This window comes from Anser brachyrhynchus (assembly GCF_964034855.1).
Source record: "Anser brachyrhynchus genome assembly, chromosome: 18".
Classification (NCBI taxonomy): Eukaryota; Metazoa; Chordata; class Aves; order Anseriformes; family Anatidae; genus Anser; species Anser brachyrhynchus.
In genome coordinates, this window is record NC_137711.1 from 8680633 (window position 1) to 8704605 (window position 23973).

The window sequence follows — 23973 nt, forward strand, 5'->3', positions numbered from 1 at the left end:
GTCCCCTGGCCCCAGGGAGCAGCTCGCTGTTGACTGATGGTATTTTTCCAGAGCCGCTACTCCAATTTATCTTCATTAATTGGATTAATGCGTTATTTCCCCCTGTGAACAGCGGCGGGAGCTGTGGTCAAGAGCAGCAGCGAGGAGGCGTGAGGCAGCGAGCTGAGGCTGCTACGAGACCCCGGCGCTGCAGCAGCGAGGGCACTTCCTCTGGTTTTTGGGTCTGGGCACCAGGAGAGCTGCAGACGGGCTCAGGGCAGCCCCAGCCTCCCTTACGCTTGTTTTCTCCCATCCAGAGATGCCGGCAGTAAGAGCTGGGGTAACGCAGCATCCCAAAATGGACACCACAAGAACCCAAAATCTGGGATTTTGGTGAGCATGCATGAGCCAACAGGGATGGCCTTACCTCACTTGCCCGTACCCCATTTTTCTCGGTCTCAAGGAGCAGGACCACATTTTCCATCTCCCTGCGCTGCAGCAGCAGCACCCGTGGGGCAACTGCGCACCTCGGTGCTGAACCCGCAGGGGCAAACCGGGCAGAGAAGGAAGGGGCCGATGGTCACAGTTAACTACAGGCATCATTCGCAATGGGACTCCAAAAAAAATAAAGTCCTAACACAAAAAAGCTGATTTTGTGTTTATTTCAGGTCATCCGAGCACCATTGCTGCTGGAGGAGGGGACTCGCACGGGCTCAGTGCTCGAGTGCTGCTCATTCACATGCAGAGAATTTGAGAGATCCTCCCATTAATGCAAACAGGAATTACTCGTGTAATCTGGGGATTAGCAGAGCCCAGGAATTATTTACATTTCCTAAATGAGGGAAACTGTATCAAGTGGGTAAGTCAGAGACAGGCAGCCGAGGTGCGGGAGGGCGACACGCTGCCGGCATCCTCAGGAACCGCCGCGATTTCCCTCGAAAAACTCTCGTTGGAGGTTTTTGGTTTGAGGGTGCACAAGGTGTTTGGTGCCTTTGGACAAAAGCTGCTGCTGAGGTGAGGTGTGGATGGAGTGAGGCTGTCCTGGGGCGCGTTGCCAAACTCTGCACCAAGAGGCTGTGCCCCAGGATCAGGGGGCAACCCCTGGCTGGCCCCACGGAGCTCCCCAGGGCTGGCTTCCCCCGGAGGGCAGGCGGTGCCTGCCGTCGGGCGCAGCGGTGGCAGGATCAAGGCAAGGGCCAGCACCGCAGCCACGCTGCTCTCCGCAGCCTTCACCCACCAGGAGCTGCGGGGGGCTGGCGGCAGGACCCTCGCTGCCCCATCTCCGCCCAGAGGCTGTACTCCCCCCTCACGCCACCACCACCAGTCACAGCCACCCTAATTTTTCACACGCCAGACGACGGCGAGTCAGACTCCATTTCCAAACTAAGACATCTCGTGTGCTATTCTCCCTCCCCTCCAGACTAATAGCTGACAATGTATGCCTTCCACATTAATGATAAGGGTTCAAGGGGAAAGAGGCTGCTCTCCCGTTTCGCTGACATTACACTCTCCTATGTACCCACCAACATACCCTAAGGCAACAGAACTAGTAATAGGTTCCTCTAACTGCCTCCTGCATCAAATTTGACACCGGGTGCTTTCTTCTCCTTTCCCATCGCTCACCTTATAACTCTGTCATCATCATTGATTTTGACTTAAGGAAAAAAAAAAAAAAGAAAGGGCCCTCTCTCCGTGCTCGTGCAGCGCTGGGGCAGCGAGGCTCAGCTGCCAAGGGGAGGCTGGGCAGGCAGGGGCTGGCCACCGGGAAGGCTTGGATTCTGTCTGGGCTGGGGAGGGATGCAGGCAGCCGCCCCCAGCAGCGCGGGTTTGCAGCCCTGGGACCCCGCTGCGGGCTGCAGGGGTGCTCTGCTGGAGAGCCCACAGCACAGCTTGGTGCCTGGTGGCTTTTTGTGCTGGGCTCATCCTTCCACCGAGGGCAGGATTTGCTCATTTTTCGGTAGCACTCCTTTCCTCCTTCCTCCGCCTTTCTTCCAGAGAAAAGACAGCAGGAGCAATCCCCGCCTGCCTCTGGACTACACCACTGTAGGCACCAAACCCCCCCGTTACCTCCCCAGATTCCCCACATCACCACCTGCAGCAGGGGCGATGCCCGGGCCCTGCCAGCCCTTGGTGCTGACGACGTGCCCAGCCTGGAGCAGCGGCAGGCTCCTCCTGCCCACGTCCTTAGCGGCGAGTCCCCGGAGCGCGGCTGACCTGCAGCTGGTGTTCTCTTTGATTTATGTCAGAGCCTGTTTATGTCCTCTGCTTAAAACAATCCCGTTCGTGTCAGCAGTAAATGAAACTGTGTACCATCCGGCAGCTGGTGGGCTGCTACCTGAAATGAGTTTCGCTCCAGTTCTTATCAGGCAGAAATCCTTTTAATCATCCGAACTGCCAGCACCTCGTCGGAGCTGCGATGGCGCGGTGATTGTAACGGGGAGAGGCGTGCTGCAAGCCTGGGACACGGCGCGAGCCCTGGGATTGCTGGGGGTTCCCTTCCAGGGTCACAGCCACTCCGGACGGGTGGCATTTGGCCACAGAGCCCCGTCTGCTGCAGAGCTGGGCACCAGCAAGCTTTGTTTGGGGCTGTGAGAGCCAAACCGGGGGAAATGGAGCAGCAGATGGCCACTGCCACGCGCTCACTTTGAAGCTCCTGTTACTGCTACCACCAAGAGAGCACGAGGGGACCAGTTCAGGAAACCCCCAGAAGAGCTGGGCTCCGAATCCTCACTGCAGCCGCTGCCCTGATGAGTCTCCGGGTGAAGGACCCTGCTAACGAGGCTGCTGGCAGGGAGCAGGGAGTGTTTGCCAAAGCTATTTGCTTTCATTAAGGAGGGCAGCGAGAGCCAGGCTGCTCCTCTCGGGGACCCGGCACGAGGCCATGGGACCCACTTGTCCCACCAAAAAGTGACAATCAGAGCTTGAGTAGTGAGCGTCAGCCACCCCCAACATGCTGCTTGCAAGCCAAAAGCGATTCGAGGGAATTATTCGGGAAATAATTCTAAATAATGGATGAACGCAGAAAACTGCAGGCTGTTTACAGATAACTCACCAACCGAAAAGAGCTGAATTTGCCGACTAGATGATTCACTATTGATTATCTCCCCAGCTCTAGCTGTAACCTTATTTAAAGCATTAATTAAGACACGTCTTTATAGTTCAGCATATTCCAATCCTTCGCGGGAGAGCTCTCGAGAGCTCAGCGCTGCCCTTTGGGGGTACAGCTGGAGAACCCCGGCCAGGGGCACCGTGCAGGGCCCATCCCATCCCAGCCACGTCCCAAAGAGCAGACGCAAACATTGCGGCAGGCTGCAGGGCTGGGAGCACCGGGGTATGGCAGGGGAGGGATGGATCCCACCCGGCTGCCCGCTGGATTTCAAGAGCAGGACAGCTGCCTCCTGGGATAAACCCTTTAAAGACAGCCGAGGCAATCTGGCTGCCCTCAGGTGACCCGGTGCCAGGTCTGCCCCGATAACAACCCCTAGATGCATGCTCGAAAACTTGCTCCACAGCGATGCTCTCTCTGCAATTGCCCCTGTGCCACCAGCCCCTAAGAAATACCTGCACGGCTCTGCCGGGTGGCAGCTCTGGCTTGTTTTTGGCAGCCCTGGTACCAGCCCCTGTAATCCACCGGGCACCAGGAGGGCAGAGCCCACGGAGTTAAAATAACAAGAAGGAGCCCGCGTTGCCTTTCAGTTACAACAAGCGGCGAGCACTGCTCCCGCTGCTACATGTGCACGGCAGGGAGGCGTGCGTGAACACAACCACGTACGGAACCGCTCTTCTCCGGGGAGAAGACCCATATGCACATCTCGCTGACAGCAGCGAAACTTCAGCCCGTGCTGAAAGCTCCAGCGAGCTAAATACCGGACTGTGCCCTCGGTGACACGCAGATGGGAAAACCCAGCCCAGGAAGATTCCCGACTCAAGCCCCCGGGGAGCCCAGCATGCGATGCTGGGGCACAGGGGCAAGCTGCTGCTCTCCAGCCGTGCTCCCTGCGGTGGATCCACAGCCGGTGCTTGCTCCACGGAGCCCCCAGCCCCGTGTCCGGCGCTGCCTGCACCGAGCTTCACGGGCAGACACACGGCTGCTGTCCCCGTGTCAGCCAGGACGTGATCACCTGGCAGCGAGCTGAAGCTGAAATGCTGGCTGATTAGCTCAGCATCGCCCAAAGCACGTTTGCATCATTTCTGGATGACTTTGAGGACAGAAGAGCAAGTTAGCATCTGCCTAAAGCAAGCCCAGTATATGACTGATTTTTGTTCTCATAACTTTATCTACGAAAAAAAGCTCAGAGAGCAAACATTTAGCCAGCTCTGAAGACCAGGCCACCAATGACTTCAATTTTTTGAGCCTATTTGCATGTCCATGCCCTAGCTTCTCCCACGAGCTGCCCTCTCACGGGTAGGGTTTGCCAGCGGAGCCATCGGGCCCTTTCCCTCCTCTCAGCACTATCTGGTGGGGGGATCATCCGGCATCACATTGTGGGCAAGCCATCACCAGCTGCCTGGCCCACACAGCCCTAATTTATCCTAAATTATCCCTGAAGATTAAAGCAAGATGCCAGAGCAAGTCCCTTTCCCTCCCATCAGATGCAATCAGCCACAAGCTGTGTCTTGCAGGACTGAACTTGGAGGTGAAGTCAGACTTGACCACTAACCAAGGGAAGCTAGCAGGAGATGAATTAAAAATTCAAACAAAATATAGCACAATCACTTGAATTTTAGCAGCATGCTCAGGTCGTTTTTAACAATTTCAGTGCTTCTGCAGACTGTTTTGTGCATGCAAGGAAAATTACTTCAGCTTGTCTGCAAGAAAGCCTTGCCAAGATTGCAAACATTTGGAGTAACCATTTGCACGACACATGGCACAACATTCGAGTCCTCCTAATCCAGGTGCTCGAGCTTAACCCTTCAAGGTTACCACTTAGAAAGAGATTTTTCTCTACATTGCTCACAGCAGCAGGACTTTTTACGCACACCAACGTGGGATGGAATATATAACCCTGCCCAATATTCTCACTACAAGCATAGAAAAAGGGGAAGAGGAAAAAACCCAGCAGCTGAACAAGACTGCTGATATCTCCAGCTCTCCAAGCCCGCCGGTACTGTGAGCAGCACCTGAGGTCACGCGCAGCCCCGGCCTCACCATCCCCTGCTGCGCCAGGAGGGCAGCACGGTGCTGGGCCGGGCACAGATCCCACCCTGGGCACGACCCACCGGGCTCCTCGCACAACCCCACAGACACGTGCATGCAGCACGAGCCCTCCTGCCAGCGGTGGGCTGGGGTCTGCCGTGAGCTTGGGTCTGGCTGAGCGGGGGCGCCAGGACAGCCCCTCTCCTCCCCGTCGGGTCCCGCACGGCTGCACAGCACCAAACACGCGAGCAAACATTTCTCATGGATATCGTCCAAAGAAGAATCCCTACCTGCTCTTGACTCCTTCAAAAGCTGTTTTCTGGTAAGGGCCTGTCTGGTGGTTTATTCTTTGCTGAAAGACAAAAAAAGACAAGAAAAAAGACTGTCAAACAGCAGCTCACTTGGGAAGGATGGGGTGTTCCTACATGGGGAGAAAAGATGCATTTTGTGTTTACTTTGGTTACTCTCCATTGCATTCAACACACTTCAAAACTTGCACAATGTTCCCTGCCCAGCTTATTTCATTTTTCTATTTGGCAAAACTGTTCTCTCACCATGAGCAAATGTACTGCTAATTAGCACAGAAGAATAGATTAAGTTAAAATAAATAACTCTCCTCGTTGGAGCTGTTGCTCCCCATCTCTCTCCAAACCCAGAGTCAATCCAGATCTGCTGGGGAACCGAAACAAGTTAGCACTAACGAAGCTGTAATATGCTCCTTGAACAAGGTGTGTCAGGATTAGAAATGGCGAGGAAGGGTGGCCAGGATGATGAAAGGTGCAGAACAGCACAGGGGAGCTGCGAAGAGCACGTGTGTGCCACTGCGCTCTGCCACAGGCAGGCCCTGTGGGTGTGTGTTGCAGGCGTTATTCTCCTTGGCCGAATTGTTCTGAGTTTGAAAAATAAGTGCCCTTGCTGTAGGAGCAGAGTGACCGGCACCTGTGCCCTCTGCCACCACGAAGGCCTCTGAACCTGCTGCAGTGTAAAACCATGAGTTTTGTTACCAAGCCTCTGCATTTCCCAGCCAAAGCTGCTTTGGTAAGGGAAGGGCAAAGACATTGCAACCTGCCTTCATGTGCCCTCAGCCAGAGGTTTTCTTTAATGCCTGTGCAATGAAGCCATGCCACGCAGAGTTTATAGTGATCTAATGCATCTTCTTCTTTTTTTTTTTAAAGGATATCCTGAGGAGTCTGGACAATAAAACTCCCAAAGCCTCATTAGGATCCCACTATGCTTCTCATCCCCCACTTCTAAAACCAAGCATTGCCACCAGGTTTGTTCCCATCACTTGGAGCGATGCGATGGGTGCCATGAAGCCATTGTGCACGTGTTTCACACGTGGGAGCAGTCTGAGAGAAACCGCTCTGGCTTGTGGTCAAGGACACTTTTCACCATCCCATCAACACATTATGCAACTTCCTATGTCAGTACGACTGGCACTGCTGCTGCCAGTGGGAAATTTCTGGGCCCAAAGGCCTCAGTAAAACAAATACCTTGGCAAGAGAGCGAGCTTTTTGCACCAGATGGACCCCCTGGTATCTTGGTAAATCCGGTTCTTAGGCTTTGCCACAAAGAGGCTTAAAATTAATTAGCAGATTTAGTTGTTTATTTATTTATTTTTGAGAGTTCTGTGTACAAGGAGCGTGTGAGAAAGGACGTTCATTAGGAGCTTTTTGGTACTTACAGGCCAGGCAAGGAATTATGGTTTGCGAGAGAGCCGCTTTTATAAGGGGCCAGTTGAAACTGTTAAAGGTTACAAGCAGATGCTTCAGAGCTGAAAACATTCCCAGCAAGCCAGGAAGAAGGGGCCAGTCCCCGATTTCCTAAAGGCGACCACTTCTACCAAAAAAGCCTCTGTCTCCTTGGGTCTCTGTTTCCAGAGAGCCACGGCCCAGCAGCAGCGGGGAGGTGATGAGGACATCCCCGCGAGCAGCCACCGCAGCCTTCAGCTGCTGAGAGCTGACTCCTGGGTGCTGGCCACAACCACCGAGCTCGTTCTGCAACAGCACCCACCACTGCTGCTCCGAAAACATGACTAGAAGGCAAGGCATCTGTCTAGTTAAGCAAACAACTCAAAAATATTCTTCGAGCCTTTGCTCCCATGCTGATTCATTTCTTGACCTTGCAGGGCTGTTTTCAGAGCGAGCCGATGTTGGCACGACCCCGGCAGCGTACAAGGAGAGGACAGGCACCGGCACGTGGAAGAGGAAAAGACAAATGAGTAAATGGTGTGGTGTGTGTCGGTACCTCCTGATGCCCCTTTCCCAAACGGGTGTGCATGGGAAGATGAGAACTGCCGGGCTGCCTCATCACAGCAATAGCGGCGCTTTTGCCAGAAAGAGAAGTGTAAAAGTTTCTCCTACTGCAGCAATCCCATCCCTGGCTTCTTTGGTCTTTAATAGGTCCTACAAGAACCGACTGATTTACATACAAGTACATACTGATTTACATACAAATTGCTAGATCCGAACCAAATGAATGAAGTTTTGCTTTGCCATAAATCCACCCCGTGTGTACAAGCTGCTGGCTACCAACAAGTGAAACCTCTCTCATTTTGCTAGAAAACTTTCCAAAAGCACTGCCTATATTAAGCACTTTTTCCTTGCCTTTACCACCCTTGATATTCCTGGGGCAATTTCCTCTGGGAAAGGAGCTGCTGCCGGTGTTTTGCTGAGGGTGTTGTGGGGTTGAGCAGCACCGTGCTCCAAGCCCTGACAGCCTGCCTGCCCAGCCGTCCACGCTCCGCTCTAGCTGCTCAAGCAGTACCAAAAATGGCAAATTTAACATCAGACAGACTAGTTTGGAACGAGAAATGTTATTTCAAGGGCTCACAGAGCTGGAAACACGGAAGATCCTAAGCAAAAAGGACATTGTAAAAGGAGAAGTCTCAGCTGGGTAAAGTGGACGGCAAAGCTCCCCCTGCTATCCCAGCCTTGGTCCGAGTTGACAGAGAAGTTTAAATCCTGCTTTCACATCATTACAGAGAGAAACCATATCTGTGCGATCTCAAGTCCAGTAAAGACATTTGGAAAACCATCTACCTGTTTGCATGAAAAAGCTGGGTTCCTGGGATGGGAGGGATGGAAGTCATCCCCTCACCCCCTGCCAAACCCCCCGGGAAGAATTTTGGTGAATGCCTATAGCTGTGTGCAACATCAGTGTTACTCCACCGACCCAGTTCTTATTCTCGATTTTCTATTCTATCCTAATAAAGGTGGATTTCATGTACAATAATCTGAAGATAGCAGAGGTGAGGGTATTTGCTGTAAGGAAAGCAGAAGGAAAATAACATTACCAGGTGAGACTATGCGCAACTTTAACTGTTCAAGTATTAAACCCATTTTTCACCATCAAGAGCATTATCTAACAGCGTGAGAAATACAAGCAAGAGAAAATATTCTCAAGTGCAGGAATTGATGGTCAAAGCCTGAAAGTTTGGTAAAATGCTTTTCCACTCCATGTCCTACGAGCTGTCAGCACTAGGATGGAAAACCGCAGATCAGTAATTGCAAAGGACACTTCTTCTTTCTTTCACTGTCTCTGTCTGTAAGGCAGGAGGATGGCAAGTTAATTAATTATCTCCAGCATCAGTTTACTTGAAGATCTTTTTTTTTCCAGCAGCGCATCAAAGGAGACTGATAGAAGCCTTGATTAGAGGGATAATGAAGGAAATCTTTAATAGATTATGTAATTTCTTGCCCTTCTGCAGCCACTCTCCAACTGGCTGCCTTCGCAGTGCTGGGATTCGCTTCTGGAAAATATCACAAGCACGTAAAGCCACGTCAAATGCAAAATTTGTGGAAAAAATCAAGTAATTGAATGTTTACCTTATTTTTGTCAAAGGTCTGGAAAAAAGATATCAGACCATCTAACTTGCTATAGAGCAGAGGTTTCCCATGTGTCCTCTTAGGGTCTCCCACCCCACGGAGTGAATCTGCATTGTGGAGTCACAACAGGCATGGGCTGAGAACACTCGTCGGGTAACACTGGGCAGGACGAGAGCAGAGATGCAGGACAGTCCGGTGTCTGCCTTGTCATCTGGCCCAGGAAACCTTTACTAACAATGCCCATTAGCAGGAGCCTTAGATGAGGCTCTTTATTTGATTTTTTTTCCTCCCTAATCTTGCCTGCTTTCACCTGCAACACAGCATCTCGCCCATCCTTGTTTCAGATGACCAGGACCCCCCTCAGAGGGCAAAGTCCCATCCCACCAGGAGGAACGGACCCCTGGTACTGTCGTCCCAGCTCTCCTGTCCCTGTCACAGCAGTGCCCCACAATTCTCCCCCACGTTTGAATCCCTTTGGGGATTTCAATGCCATTTCCCTCTTACCCAGACCACGCACGTGCTGCCAAATCTAATAGCGAGGAGAAATGAAGTGTCAGGTTCTGATACACAACGCACCGTGCTGATTTCTATCTCACACAGATAAACCCCAAGTCATTCCCGAGAAGTCCCAGCGGCACATTTAAGCAATCTATTTCTCGTAAGATGAGACTCAAGATTCCCCTCTCCTGGAGTTTGGTGCTTAACAAACTACTGGTGGCACCAGTTGCACTGACTGCGGGATGCTCGGGCACCCTGGCACCAGCATCTGGAGTGAGAGCTTGGAAAAAAAAATGTGCTAATGAAGGAGTTATTAGGATGATAAAAGAAGCACTGAGGAGACCATCCCTACCTTGCCCTTCAGGGCCACCCTATTCTTGTCCCAACAAAGGGTGGCATGAGGAGATCCCTCAGACCTTGTCCTGTGTCCCTGCTGTCCCCCACGGCCACCAAGGACTACAGCAGACGGTCCCAGGCAAGGGAGCAGAAGCAGAGGGGAGCAGGAAGCGTTTTATGGGGTTAAGCGTCCCAGCCTGGAGTAAAGCAATTTCCTTCGGTCTCCTGCCATTTCCTTGTGGAGGCTTATCATCTCCAGCTGGGACAATATAAAGGCCCATTTAATCGAGATCCATTTAACACTGAATCACGCTAACAAGATTACTTAGCCAGGGCTAATTCTGCGTTTGCTGAAGTGCAGTATCCAGGGTGAGTAATCTCCGAGTGCTGGTGGCAAGTTCAGAAGCAGGTTAGCCACTGGCTTAGCCCCACAGACAAAACACAGAAAGTACGTGGAAGAGCCCGACAATGAAATCACAGCCATTCGGGCTATTTCCTTTCCCCTTCTCGGTGTTATGCCGGATCAGTGCAGAGAGGGTTTCCTCATTACCCCATCGGATCCTAAAAGGGGAATTATTTTCTTTGTCCTCACAAGCAGCTGAGCAGGCAATACAGCAAAATCCTCTTCAGTCATTATCTGTTAAGTGCATCGCATCCTTTTGTGAGTTAAATGACACAGTATTTCTTGCATGGGACTGAATTCAAAAGGTTTTGCCTTCCATCAGGAGATAACTCAAGATTTGAGTGCTAATTGAATACATTTATATGCACACAAGTGATAGGCATTCATACAATTTCTTAAAGTAGATTCTCACCATTCAGTCATTTAAAAATATAGCACTAAGGGCTCCATTATTTATGATTATTAAATCACAAATCTGAGTAGCAAAATACCTCACTCAGGGAAAGTGTAAAGAGGCTGTTTCACAGGAAAATCTTTCCAGAACTCACTGAACCCCGTATCGTTGCACGAGGATGCTGATAACCAATATGGTTTTACATCTAAGGCCCTCCAAGAGATTTACCCAGGGAAATGGATCGATCCTGATCGCCCTTTCCAAAGTTCCCAAATCCTCCAAGCAGTCAGAGCTCAGGCTGGGCCGTTCTGGGGAAATATTCACCGCTTTGTATGGACTGACCCACTATGCAATTAGCACGGGATTTGGGAAGTCCCCACTCGTCCCCTCCTTGCTTTGGGAGGACGGGTTTTGGAGGGGCTGGGAGGGGGCGTTACGCTGCTGCCACGTCAGGAGGACTCAGCCGGTGCCAGAGGTCCCCAAGGCAAGTGGCTGTACTTGAGTTAGTCTCTTAAGTGCGTAAGTGGAGAGAAATAGGAGTGATTTGTCTGACCTATTTTAGGCAGCCGCCTCCAGATGAGTACAATTGCCTGCTGGAGGTGCCCATTTCTCTCCATCGACAGTAAATGAGGTCTGAGTGATCAGTGCGGATACCGAGACCTGCGGGCTGTCTCTCAGGTCAGGTGGGACGGATCCTAGCCACCTAATTGCCACCTTTCAAGAGGAGAGTCACTTTTTTTTTTTTTTATTGGGCCATGGAGTTTATTTTAACCACCTGGGGAAATTCCCAAATTTTTTCTGTCCACTACCTTTTGGTCTTTCTCCCCATTTTGGCAGACAATCTTTCAGAGCAGGGCTTGTGGTTTTCTTCTGCAGCCCAGCCCAGAGCCTCTTCTGATGCTCCAAAGGCTCATCCAGGCAGAGATCCAGCTCAAGGGTGGGTCAAACCCATCCCCACAGGCTGGCTGCAAACTCATCTTAGGGGTGTTCAAACGCTCCCTTCCTCCAAATAAAGAACACAAGATATGCCAGGTCAAAAGGACAAGATCAGATAACCTCCAGAAACAGCGAGATGACCTCCAGAGGTCCTTTCCAACCTCACCCAGCCTGTGATTCTGCGGAAAAGGAGAAATTTCAAGGGTGACAACTTTGGGTGCTTGTAGGGTATGACAGGAGCTGGGAGGAAGCCTTCAGTTTAATCATTTGCATCTGATTTCTAAGCCCACTTGAAACCAGCCTACATCCCACCCTCAAAGCCTGACCTCGATGCTCAGGAACCCAAACACCGCTCAGACACAGGCTCTGAGGCGCAGATATGCACAAGTACGCAAGTATGTTTTGTTACTTCGTGTGCCCAATATTCCCCAATTCCAGGACGAGATTAAATGCTTGCATCAGAGCTGGAACCAAGCCCCATGTGATTCTGGCCAAGTGCTGAGGTCACTCAGAAAATAAGGATTTCTGCTGAGATTTTTTACTTTTTCCTCGCAGTCCAGAACTCAGACACACGCACCCCTTCCCTCCTCCCACTAAACTCGGGTACTGAAACCGCGTCCGTGTTTTCTGCGCACTGGGAAGACAGTTTGCTGGTCATCCTTACGCAAGGAATTCATTTATTTGATGTCCACCACCTCATTACCAAGTTGTCTAGAAAACAGCCAGCCGATTTGGAAGTTCGTAAGAGAAACAGGCAGGCACGCTCGTGAGACATGCCTGGGTAAGGCTCGTTTCCTTGCGAACACAGCGAACCTCTGCTCAATCAAAACAAGTCAGAACATTTTCCAGCTGCCCTCATGACTTCATCCACAACATCTGAAAGCAGAAAAACCTTTAACTGGAAAGGGGGAATCAAAATCAGCCTAAAAATGCAATCAAGCCACGCTGTGAATTCAGGGGACTCCATTAAGCAAGTCCTCAGGGGGTCTCCGACTACACGAAACCTTCTCCAACTACACAAATCTTTCTGATGCGGTGGGACTTGTGCTGGAGCTGCTGTAGGGATGGAGGGCATGGTGTGCCCCGCATAAAGGCACCTCGAGGTGCCAGAGGTGCTGCGGCACCACCGTGCTCATGGATGTACGGCACGTGAGGATGGAGCAACAGGAGAGGCAACGCACTGTGCACTTACAGGGGTGTGTGACACCCACGGCAGGGGAGCGCAGCCCCTTGGTCCTCGCGGCGGTGGCACACATCAGCAGCACACCACCTCCGTCCACGCCAACAGGGCAGCACACTGCAATGAGCGACTTTCCAAGCAGTTTTCAGTTTTTACCTCCCCTTAAAAATAAAAGATCTCCAGTGGAGACACAGACTCACAGCCTAAAGCTTCCAGTCCTGAACCTTCCCCAAAACAATCCACTGGCTGCAGGTTGAAAACTACGCTATTACTCGTCATCTCGTTTTGATATAATGCCGTCAGCCCTAATTGGTGGGGCACAAGGGCTTGAAAGACACCGAGTCCTGCCCGTGTGTGCGCTGGTGCGGTTAGCGCCGCGTGGAAAAGGCCCCTGCCCGCGCGCCTGGAGCTGGGCAGCGGTGCCCGACCGCGCTCGCCGCGAGGACAAAGGCACAGCGCCTCGCTCCGAGCAATACGACCAGCAGACTCCGCAGGAATCGTTATTAACTTGGCTTTAATTACAAACTAATTTCCTCCTGCGTAGCCAGCAATTTCAAGCTCTGTGGAAACTATAAGGAAACAATAGCACGCCGCTTCCGGAGTGAAAGAAACATAAACAAGTAGGCAAAACTCCAAGCTTCTACAGGGAGTGGCATTTTTAAATGCCCTAAATACAAACAATCTGAGAGATATTCTTCAAGCTAAGCAGAAACATTCTCTTTTACTTTCCAACTAAATATTCATTTTTAAGGCTAATCCAGTTTTACCAAGTTACGGGGAAGACCGAGCAGGTTTTTATAATAGAAACCGGCTGCCCCTAAAATATGCAGAGGCTACCACCTCTCCGTAATAAGCTGGTGCTGGAGGTTGCTCATCGGCTCGAGCGCTGCTGAAGCCGTATTTAGCAGCTGACAGATTGCAGCGGGAACTGGGGGAGCGGGGAGGCTTGTTAGCGGCACGGTGTTCCCAGCTGAGGCTCAGGCAGGCACTGATTGGCAATTCAGATCAGGGAGCCCGTCCCGGCGGAGCCTCCATATGCTTCTTCCCCTGGAGGAGCGATGAATGTCAATTCACCCCTTGGGGTGCGTCATGTGAAAACCCTCCCGAGGGTGAAACGAGAGCTGACAGCAGCCAGCCACAGGTGCCCGGCTGAACTTTCCAGCACCGGCCGGTTTTGCAAGGAGTCAGGAGGAGCGGAGCTGTGTTCGTTGCATTTCCATGCGCAGCACTGGTACACGCACTCCCCTCTCAAAATTAGCTGTACGGAAACACGAGGGTAGCACACGCTCACCTACCATAGAACAAGAAAACGAGTATTTACACTGGTAACTCCTCAGCATGCTCGGTATTTCCCTGAAACCCTGGTCCAGCGCAGTGGCAGGGGATCGACAGCTCCATATGGCCAACCGCACCGCGACGCCTTCTCCTTCCCCGTGTCCGTGTCTGAAATGCACTTCGCGGCGTTCTGCCAGCGGCTCTTGACAGGCTTGCCAGGCCTTAATTAAGCTTCAAGACACCTCCGTGAAGTTGACTAATATAATTAAGTGAATCTTCCAGATGAATAAGCGGAGGAGAGGTGAGATCAAACAGCAGGATGATGGAGGCGAAGCTAACCAGCAGCAAAGGAGGTCGCGGGGCCCAGAGACCCCATCTCTGCTGTGTCACAAAAGTCTCTGCCTTTCCCCCAATCCTCTATAGTTTATTACATTTGACTTCCTTCTGCAAAGGCTGATCTGGATCCTCATCTTAACCAGAAAACAACTTCTTTTGGCAAGTAGACATCAAGGCATCAGGCTGCCATCTCCAGCAGTGCCACCCAGGCGTGTTTCTTTTAAGTGCTGAGAACAGTTGTGCAGGTATGTGCAGCGATCTGTTGGACGAGTAATTACGGTGAGGGGATGCTCTAGTCCAGTGGCTTCTTTCAAATAAACTTTCTGAAATTATAGTAACTGTATATAGTCAAATCGTTCTCAGATTGTCTGGGTATTTCCTAAAAAACAATCATCTCTCATGGGACTTTTAAATTCCAACGTAAAGTGGAAGAATGATTCAAAGGAAAAGCAGCCCAGGGTCTGAGCCTTGCTAAGACCTGAAGCATGACTTGTCTTAGAACTTAAAAGGATTAACTTGGACTTGAAGATGAATGTGCACCTAAATCTTTCCACTAGGAAGACCATTCACTTGGGATGTTTTTCTGGAAGCCAATGTTTACAATGAAATTGTAAACTATTAGGGTGAAACAGGAACAAAATAGAAAATTCTCTGGCTTGGAGTTGAGCTGGATCTGTAATGCCTCACCTTCACACAGGCACTCTCCTTCAAAGGAGCCTTTCCCAGGCAGTTCAGCAGCTTCTCGGTGCTTAAAGAGCTCTTGGCAGAGGGCTCCTTCCTTTAGTGCCTGTACCGAAATGAGATTACGCTGCTACATCCGCAGCATCGCGGCCACCCATTACTTAGGAAGCTCAGCCCTTGGAGGCACAGGTTCCAACAACATCTTCTGTTCCGAAATTCAACAGCAGAGGCGCTTGAGAAGAAGTCACTCCCGTAATGCCTGTCGATGAGCCTTCGGTGCGTGCAGGGCTGTTGCTGGGCTTTGGGCTCTGTCTCCTGACACGAGCGTTGTGACTGCCCCGCTTGCTCTTGCTGCTTGTGCCATCGCCTTCCCTCTTCCCACCCTGATGCTCCTGGCGGCAGCAGCACCTCACGCTCTTCGCTACGCCTGCCTGGGGGACAGGACCACACGGCTGTGGGAAACTTCTCGTGACACCCCTTCTCTTTACAACTGCCATTCCCCAGTGCTGAGCCTCCACTTTCTGGAAAACGATAAAGTGATGGCAGCTCCTGGGACTCGAGCCACGCTGAGTTTTTTGTTTTGCCTCATCTGTTTCTTTATACTTCTCTGTGTCCCGAGTGGCTCTGACATAGGAATTCCTGCTTTTCATTTTTCTGCTGTACAAGATGTCAGCAGATAACAATCCATGCTTCATTGGTGCCGTTCCATAATTGAAAGAGCCAGCAATATATCAGGCTTGGAGTCTGCAAACCCCATCAATAAGTACTCTATTACTGGGGCATAATTTTCCACCACCCCTCAGATGAGACTTCGCAGGCAGCAGGGTTATATTGCTGAACCCACACTTCACTGCAAACTGTTTAAGATAATGTCTACTAAACTATACTCTATTGTCACAAATTAGTTTCTCAGACAACCGGTGTCTAGCAAAAATGTACTTAATATGCAAAGCTGTCTGTTTAGATCTATCTGTCTTCCAGTAAAGCTACCTCAGGGAAAAGAGAACTGTAGTCCAAAATCACTGCACAGGTTTCTTTCCAAGTCAACGTACACTTTTCTCCGCGAAGGAATTCTTCCTGTGTCACCAGCGTTTTTGTTTTGTTTGCTGGACTTATCCTGACTTTTTGGCAGAGACCCTAACAGCTTCTGCAGCGCTACTGCTGTGCGAAGGCAGTCTGAAACTTGCCTGGCCTCTCTCTTTAGATTGAATTCTCTGAGCTTTCCCATAGCACGTTAAGAATCAGCTTCCTGGTCATTTTCAACAAAATCCTATCAAGTCCCAACAGTTTCCCCTTTCGGTAAGTACCAGGGGGTTGAGTTTTAATTACTTTCTGCAGAAACCGCTTATCAGCAGCAACTTCGGCAGGTGCAGGCTATCTGTTATCTGGGAGCACAACTGAGATTCCGACTATTTCCACGCCTTTAGACCCTTCCTTGAAGCTGGTCTCATACCCATTACACACCATCCCTAGAACTACCGCTGGAATATGGGCTCAGACACCTCTACAGGCAGCTCTTTCCCTTCGTAACTTATCATCCAAGACCCCTCCTCCCTTCCCTTCTTGCTTGCACAAATAAATTGTTGGTAATTCAGCCACATTGCCTATCTGCAGGGCAGACACGTCCCAAATGTGTTTCTTGTTGCACAGAATCACGTTTTCATTCAGTTCTAGCCCATCAGCTTCGAGGCTTGGGAAACTTCCCTTAAGTCTACAGCTTCAGGGAATCAGCCTACACCGGTGGATCAGCCATCCGCTCTTCCAGGAACTTCTTCACAAAACCTAGAGGGACCGTATTTCACCCCAAATCCTCTGAAATCTCAGTCTGCTATGTAGCAAGCACGACGTCTAACCAACTTATTGAACGACTTCATCAGAGTTATTTTCCAATGACTCCCAAGTTTTATCCGTACAGCCCCCAGTGAGACACGCTGCAATTCTCCCTGAAAAGCTACGTTTGGGTCTCCCACCTCCCTGCTGCCTCCTGGTCCCCCGCCATCTCTCCCACGCAGCTGGTGCCTGGCCCAAGAAGATGATGTCCTCCTCCCAGCCCATTAGGGGTGAGCTCCGCTCCTGACCACGCCAATGCCTTAAACTCTGACTGTGGTCCATGGTCGGTGCCTTTCTGCGGGGCAGAACGGAGCCTCCCCTGGAGGCCACGCACCTCCTGCCTTTTTTTGCCACATTAAAAGCTCCAACCAGCCTCACTTCACAGTGAGGAGCACTGTAAATGACAGGAGCCAGGTAGCCAAACTCTGCACCGCTGAGAACAAAAGCAGGCAGCAGACCAGCCTCAAAGCAAAAGGAGACATAAAACCACATTAGACCTCGTGGTTCAACGCATAAACAGAACGAAGGGAGGACCTCCCAGAGCCCCGCGCTTGAATTCAATAACCATCCATAACTACCCCTCAGGATAGTTTCTAAAGAGGGTAGAGCAATAAACAGCACTTCCCCTCTTCATTACACAACTCCAGCAATAACTATGATGAATGGCAATGAACAACTGGGTTTCATTGCTGGATTTCCAGGCTGTGGTGTCCAACAAAGGAAGCGTAATAAAGACAGATGGCAGTGGATTAACTCTTCTTGCAATGCAGCCAGTGCTGGTTGCCCAACTGCACTCATCCCAGCTCAAGAACAGGCACAGCCTCAACACAGCCCCAGCAAATCCAGAGATTTGGTTCAGGTCAGAGAGCAGAGCTGAGCAATATATGCTAATTCTGGTGTTTTGTTTTGAACACAGCTGTTAAATAAGCAGAAAACCCAGAACAAAGTGGATTTTCCACAAAATATTTCTGCTCTTTTTCAACCGACAGTAGAAATTGCTTGACTTCTTTTTAATTTGGAAACCTCAAAGAGAAAAAACCCTGAAATTGTTGCTGCTTTCATGCAAAGGAGATTGCTTTTTTAAAGTTGTTACATCTTCCCCTCCGGTTTTGCCCGGTTAGCACAAATAACGAAGATCATTTTGCATGCTTTTTTGGTAGATTTCATGTGGCGCTAGCAGGTGCACGTTTGCTGTCATGCTAACCTTACCAGGAAGTTTCAGTCCAGTTCAAACAACAGAGAAGAAATAGCGCCTAGGAGGAGAGCTGGGCTGTGCCTGCACTTCTGCCACTGCTTTGCTGCACGCAAATGTAAGAAACTACTCAAAGCTTCAGCATTAAACTGGTGCATGTACTGTCAAAATTAGCAGGGGAGGAGTCCTACCACAACCTATTGAGTCTGTATGAGGAGACCTTCAGATGGAAGGTGCTAAACAAAGGGAAAATTATCATTACTTTTCGTAAGTGAAACCGCCAAGCAAAGCTACTTCAATCAGTCACTGCAAATTCAGGTCTTCTGTTTGTAAGTCCACCGTAACCAAGCCTAATTTCTGCAGATATATCTGCTATTCAAGAACATTTGCTGGGCTGAATAATTTTCAGATGGAGTTTTTGGGAAACACGTTTGATTTGCCCATTCATTATCTGTTACTCCGGATGTGTGACGGGCTGCACAAGGCAGCATGCTGCAGTTCCCGCTCGCTGCCTGCCTGGCAGCAAGTTTATTAGATGGGAGAATAATGAATAACCAATAACGAGTACTCGTGTTTTCGTGTGAAAACAGATGAGCATGCAATGGAGAAAGCAGCAGCTCTCTCCATTTTCTTGCCAGCAGATCCCCTTTCACAGTAATGTTCTCCAATAGGAAAAAGCAAGCAGATGCCCGATCCAGTCAAACATCTGCCCGTTCACAAGCTCCAGTTTTCATCTCTTACCAAAACCACCTATGAGCCTGCTTGAAATACGGAGACGGCCACTTTGGGGCTGAGCTGCTGTCTTTACAAAAACGAGACAATAATACAATAAATAAAATAAAATGAACGCCCTTGTTTCTACAATACACACTGACCAGCCACATATTGCTTTGGGTTTTTTGGTCTCTCCTGGGCATTGGCAATTCCTCCCTGCAGTACAGGATCGCTCCTGCTCTCGTGGGTGCTTCTCTCATCCTGTTGGATTGCTTTGGACTACGGGACTTCTGCAGCCTCCCGTGCCCTGCCCATCTCTGCTCTGGGGCAAACGCCAAAGTCCGACCTCACCAACCACCACAAAACCGTATCCCCCAAACTCTTTGCCATCGAATGATGGAAAGCACAAACCTACACTCAACTGTTTTCCTCTTCCCTGTTTTTGCTGACCGCGTGACTCCCCGTTGCATGTAATTATTTTGGTACGCCGGTGTTAATGATGTGTCCGGTTCACTTAGCCTGTTCATCAGTATTGCTGGTCATTTGCTGTTGCTTTGTTTCTTGCTTCCCAAAAGGTCACTACATCATCAGCAAAACCAAGCGCAACGCATCCATTATTTATCAGGGAGGGCTCACTGCTCACCTGTCCCTGATTTCAAGGCCGTGCTCCGTCCTACTTCTCCAACCCCACGCTCATGGTGTGAAGCACCTACTGCATAAGGCACTCATTAAACAGGAATTATGGACTGGAAAAATGAAACTTGCTATGTTGCATACGGAGATTTCACAGCATTTGAAACATCCTGCATTTCTCAACTTCAGCCCCCGGGTCCCACTCCTCCTCTGCCTTCTATTGGCCAAGCAACTATTTATAAGTAAATCTATGAAATGAAGGATCTGCCTTTTGCTATCTGGACTGAATGGGGGGCTTGCTTTAACCCCCCATCAGCAAAGGCATTCTGAAACCTACTACTTCCTTACCCTAACTGGTTTCTGGGTGCTCACCAGGGTTTCCTGCACACAGCCCGATTGCATTATCGACTACCTTCCTGCAGAGCATCATCACAGGATAGCGCTCCAGGGGAAAACACCCAGATATTGTGGAATGCCTCGTGCAAAGCCAGGGATCGTCCCACCTCTGCTCTGGAGCACCAGCACCCGCACAACACGAGTGCTCCCCTCAGTCCTGCCCCTGCGCGAGGCATCTGCAGCCCTCCAGGCCCTGCAGGACGCTGGGGACAGGCGATGCACGACGTTAGCAAAGCCCCACTGCCCCCGGGGAGTCTTCGAAATCTCAGCCCCTGAGAAGAGCAATGGCTGTCAAAAACACCCACTCGGGGCTTATTACAAAAGGGAAATTCTGACCTTCAGGTAAAGGCAACAAGGAGGCAGAGCTCGGCATCCTGACGCCACAGCCCCGAGCTCCCCCCTGTTTGTCCTGGTTATCGGCCTGGAAAAGATCACCAATTACCCTCTTCCCAACCACCAGGCTCCTGCCAACAAAAGATGAAAAGCACATTTATTTCTCTTAAGTGAGATCTTTTTGTGACACATAAGGACCCTTGTATACATGACAATTACTTGTAAAAAATGTCTCTCTGTCTACAGCACATCTGTAAATGGATTTAAGCTCATATAAAGGATGTAAAAATGGCTATAACCGCCCCAGTGCAGCTCCCTGGAAGCTCTCAATGGTGTTTTTTTCACGTATATAAAAGCCAACACAGAACAAAAAGGCCTGTCAGCAAAGAAAGGTAGGCTCGCCTTTCCTCACCTAACTAGAGAAGCTTAATTTTATTTATTTTTATTGACAATTTCAACAACTATTTCTCAATCATTAAAGTAAAAAGCCCAGGCTCAGCCAGCCAGCCCATCATTTCTCTTTAGCTTTTTATTTGTGCTAGGAACTCTTCGGAGACGCAATATCTTGTTTGCAGAGACACCCTAGTGGCAACACGACATTACTCAAACCACCCAGCGAGGCTCACGCAGGCACCACGGCGTTACGGATCTCACCGTGCCCCCCAGTGCCCCCCACGACCGCCAGCTCCCGGCTTTGACATTCAGGGAGGGTGAACAAAGCCCCGTTTAAAAAGCAATGCTGTCAGTGTCTGGCGGGTAATTATTGACCGTTGCATCTTATTATTATTATTTTTACTGTTTATTTTCTGACGGATGCCCCCCGGGGTCCTGCCTTGCTGACATTCGTCGCAAGCAGCACCACAAGGCACGGCGGGATGTGCCTGTGCTGAATCGCGGACGCGCCACTCGTCCTCCCCGTGCCCAAGGGATCCCAAGGGCCAGGCTTACACAGGTAGGCAGGAGTCTAAGGGAGCACGGAGGAGGGAGGAAGCCACTGGGATCTGCCAGCAAAGCGCTCTGGTTCCCACATCCCAAGGCAGTCGGGGGGAGCTGGGCACCTAACGCGCACATCTGCTGGGAGATTCTGGCCATGGGTGCCCCACGGGCAGAGCAGCGCTGGTCCTTGCCCCAAACTACGTGGGTCAAATCCCACGTTAGAGGCGAGCAGTGACCATCTATAATTTAAAAAAGAAAAAAAAATGACACGGAGGCTTGCAGAGATACGTTGCTTTGGGGCAAGGCTGCTCTTCGCTTCCCGGCGCAAGCCTGTCTGGCCATATCCTGCGCAGGAGGTAATAAAATCAGCGTTATGCTACCTTGGCATCTGTGCTTTCACACAGGAGCGAGAAAGACTCCCGGCTCCTATTTGCACTATTACCCTAACAACAGCGTGGGGTGTCAGGTGTCTGCGAGCTAAAGGCTTCCCTGTCTGCGCCACGATATTAAAAGCATATGCAATGAGACTGCACCTTCTGTTCGCACTCTGTCAGTAATCCCGCGCAGGCAGGTTTGCTGTTAACCTTCCTAATGGAAAGTCTGTTCGATGGCTTGCTGGCTTTGCCTCAGTTAAGTATTATCTGCAAAGATGCAGGCTGTTGATTTGTGGGCATCCTCTAAAGTGAGAGCTGCGGAGGCTCAAAAGAAACGGCTCGATGCAGCCCCGAGCCAGTGACGGAAGGCAGTTTTTGCCCAGACGCAGTCCACGACAGTTTTTATTTTATATAACATATAAAAGTATAACAACCTCATATACATATGTGTGTATATAAACACATACGCACACATATATGATTCCTACAGAGGAAATAACTTGCTTTAGCTGGTTTGGAGAGAGGTGAAAAAAGAACGCGACTTAATTACAAATTTACTTCTTTCTCTTTCCTGTCTTTCCACCCCTGCCCCTCACCCCCTGATAAAATGAGGGTAAAAAGCCCTGCAAATGGCAATATCCAATATTCATTAGTGGCTTGTGAGAGAGACAGAGACACACAACTCATTACTGGGTTCTTCACCTTTACCCTTGACAATGGTTATTTACATAATAACCTGACCCTTAGGTTACTCTTCATTAACAAACACATGTGCAAACACAGAAGCAGCTGGCTACAACTCATAAATATATATTGTTAACCTTAGCTTAGAAGACTTACTTTCACTTACTAGAGGAAAAAAAAAAAAAAGGAAAAAAGGAAAAGAGACACTATTTTGCATAGCCATTATGTCAGCACCCCCGTATGGGCTCGGCGCAGGACACGGCCCCGCAGCCAGTGCCGCCCTGCGGCAGGTTCACCGAGCAGCCTGCTACGAGCTGCCCTGCCCCGCGGTCGAAGCCAGGCAGAAGCAGGGAAGGAGCTCCCCAGAAAAGCAGTTTTTTCAGCTGAGTGCTGCAGTTTAGGCCTCTGATTAAAAGTTTCAGACCCCACGTGGATATGGAGAAACATTCACGTGCTGGGTCCTCGCAGAGCAGGCCTTCAAGCTTTCCTTTGTGATTCTGAAGGCATCTAAAACAGCTTCTGAGACATTAACATCATCATGTGGCTCTGGGAGCCAACCCCGTTCCTTGCTCTGACATGGGCCAGGTGTATCCACGACTTACAGAGCTCGACACGAGCAGAGGGAAGGCACGCGGAGCTTTCTGGAGGACAGGGAGGTTTTTGCTCAGATCCACTGCGATGGCTCAGCCACCTCCCAGCCGCCCCCAGCTCAACAGCACCCACCTGCCTGTGCCTACGGGCAACGCTCTTCCAGAAATTCAGCAGAAGGCTCCCCCCCAGGCAGACACAAACCAGCAAGTGCACCCAGGGCAGGTCTCTCAGCCCATGTCACGCACTTCTGCACGCATACGCTAGGTCTTGCAGAAAGCAAAGCTCTTCAGCAGTGATAAACACTTTCACAAGCTCACTAAGTCACCAGGAGCAGTTGCGTCGTTCCCAAAAGTGACTCCTGAAGCACTGCTTAGCATCATTTCTGATAAGGCATTGCCTTCAGTCCCTCCCCTGTTCCCAAAACAGACCCCACGACTCCGGTTCATCCCACAGGTTATGGTTTTTCTGTAAACACCTCACTGGCCACACATCGGACACTCCCAGGAAGACGAGGTGGTACCAACACCGCTTGTAGGAAAGGGCTTTCCTTTTAGCCACGGCTTCATATGAGTCCAACCAAAGCAGGGCACGCAGATAGTTTTCCTCTTTTCGAACCATCTCTGGCTGCTGCCAGTAAGCCAGAAATCCTCCTCAGGCACAGCTCGGCGTCCTCGTGTCGGACAGGGATCGGTTATCTGAGAGCATTTCAGCTCCTCCTGGCTATTCCCTCTCTCCAGGAATTGCCCCGTTCCAGCCCAGATGCCCGTTGGTGGCAGGGAGCTGGGAGACCAGCAGCACGGGGCTGGTGTTTGGGAAACAAAGCAACGGCTTAATGAGAACTTAAATGAGGACGTGGTGCAGTTGAAACAGAGTTATATCTAGTGTTTACAGAGCACAAATGGTAATTGTGTTTACATATCAGAACCCCAAATTAACAACTTATGCTGTAAAACCCTGCAAGAAAGCCAAACCCCGCCGTTGCAGGCAGTCTGCATTACCCAGCACAAATGGCTAGCAGCCCTTTTACCTATTCGCTCAGTATTTCCAAACCAATTACTAGCGCACAGTTTGCAAAGCAGGCTGACACTTGGGGTTTCAGGCAGGGACTTCCTTCGGTCCCACTACCAATCCGACTATGTTTTAATTTAGTGAAGAGGGAAAGCATATAATTTTTTAGCTCCAGGGAAGCCAGAGGCAATCACAAATATCCCTTGAGCTGAGTCAAATTCTTCAGTTTAAAGAAGCAGCCCATTCTATTGCAATAATTGGACTTTAGTGTCCCTTTCGTTTAAAGAAACAATAGCTGAT

At 50.3% G+C, this 23973-nt stretch overlaps 1 protein-coding gene across 17 annotated transcripts in view; it reads right to left on the reverse strand.

The window, feature by feature from the left end:
* The window catches only part of TNRC6C (trinucleotide repeat containing adaptor 6C), a 297118-nt gene that overhangs the window by 179790 nt on the left and 93355 nt on the right, over nt 1-23973 (reverse strand). For all 17 annotated transcript variants that reach the window (XM_080560646.1, XM_080560645.1, XM_080560641.1 and 14 more), the window contains one exon: nt 5407-5468. In XM_080560646.1, coding sequence (XP_080416772.1) covers nt 5407-5468 — 62 coding nt within the window. The remainder of the gene's footprint in view (nt 1-5406; nt 5469-23973) is intronic.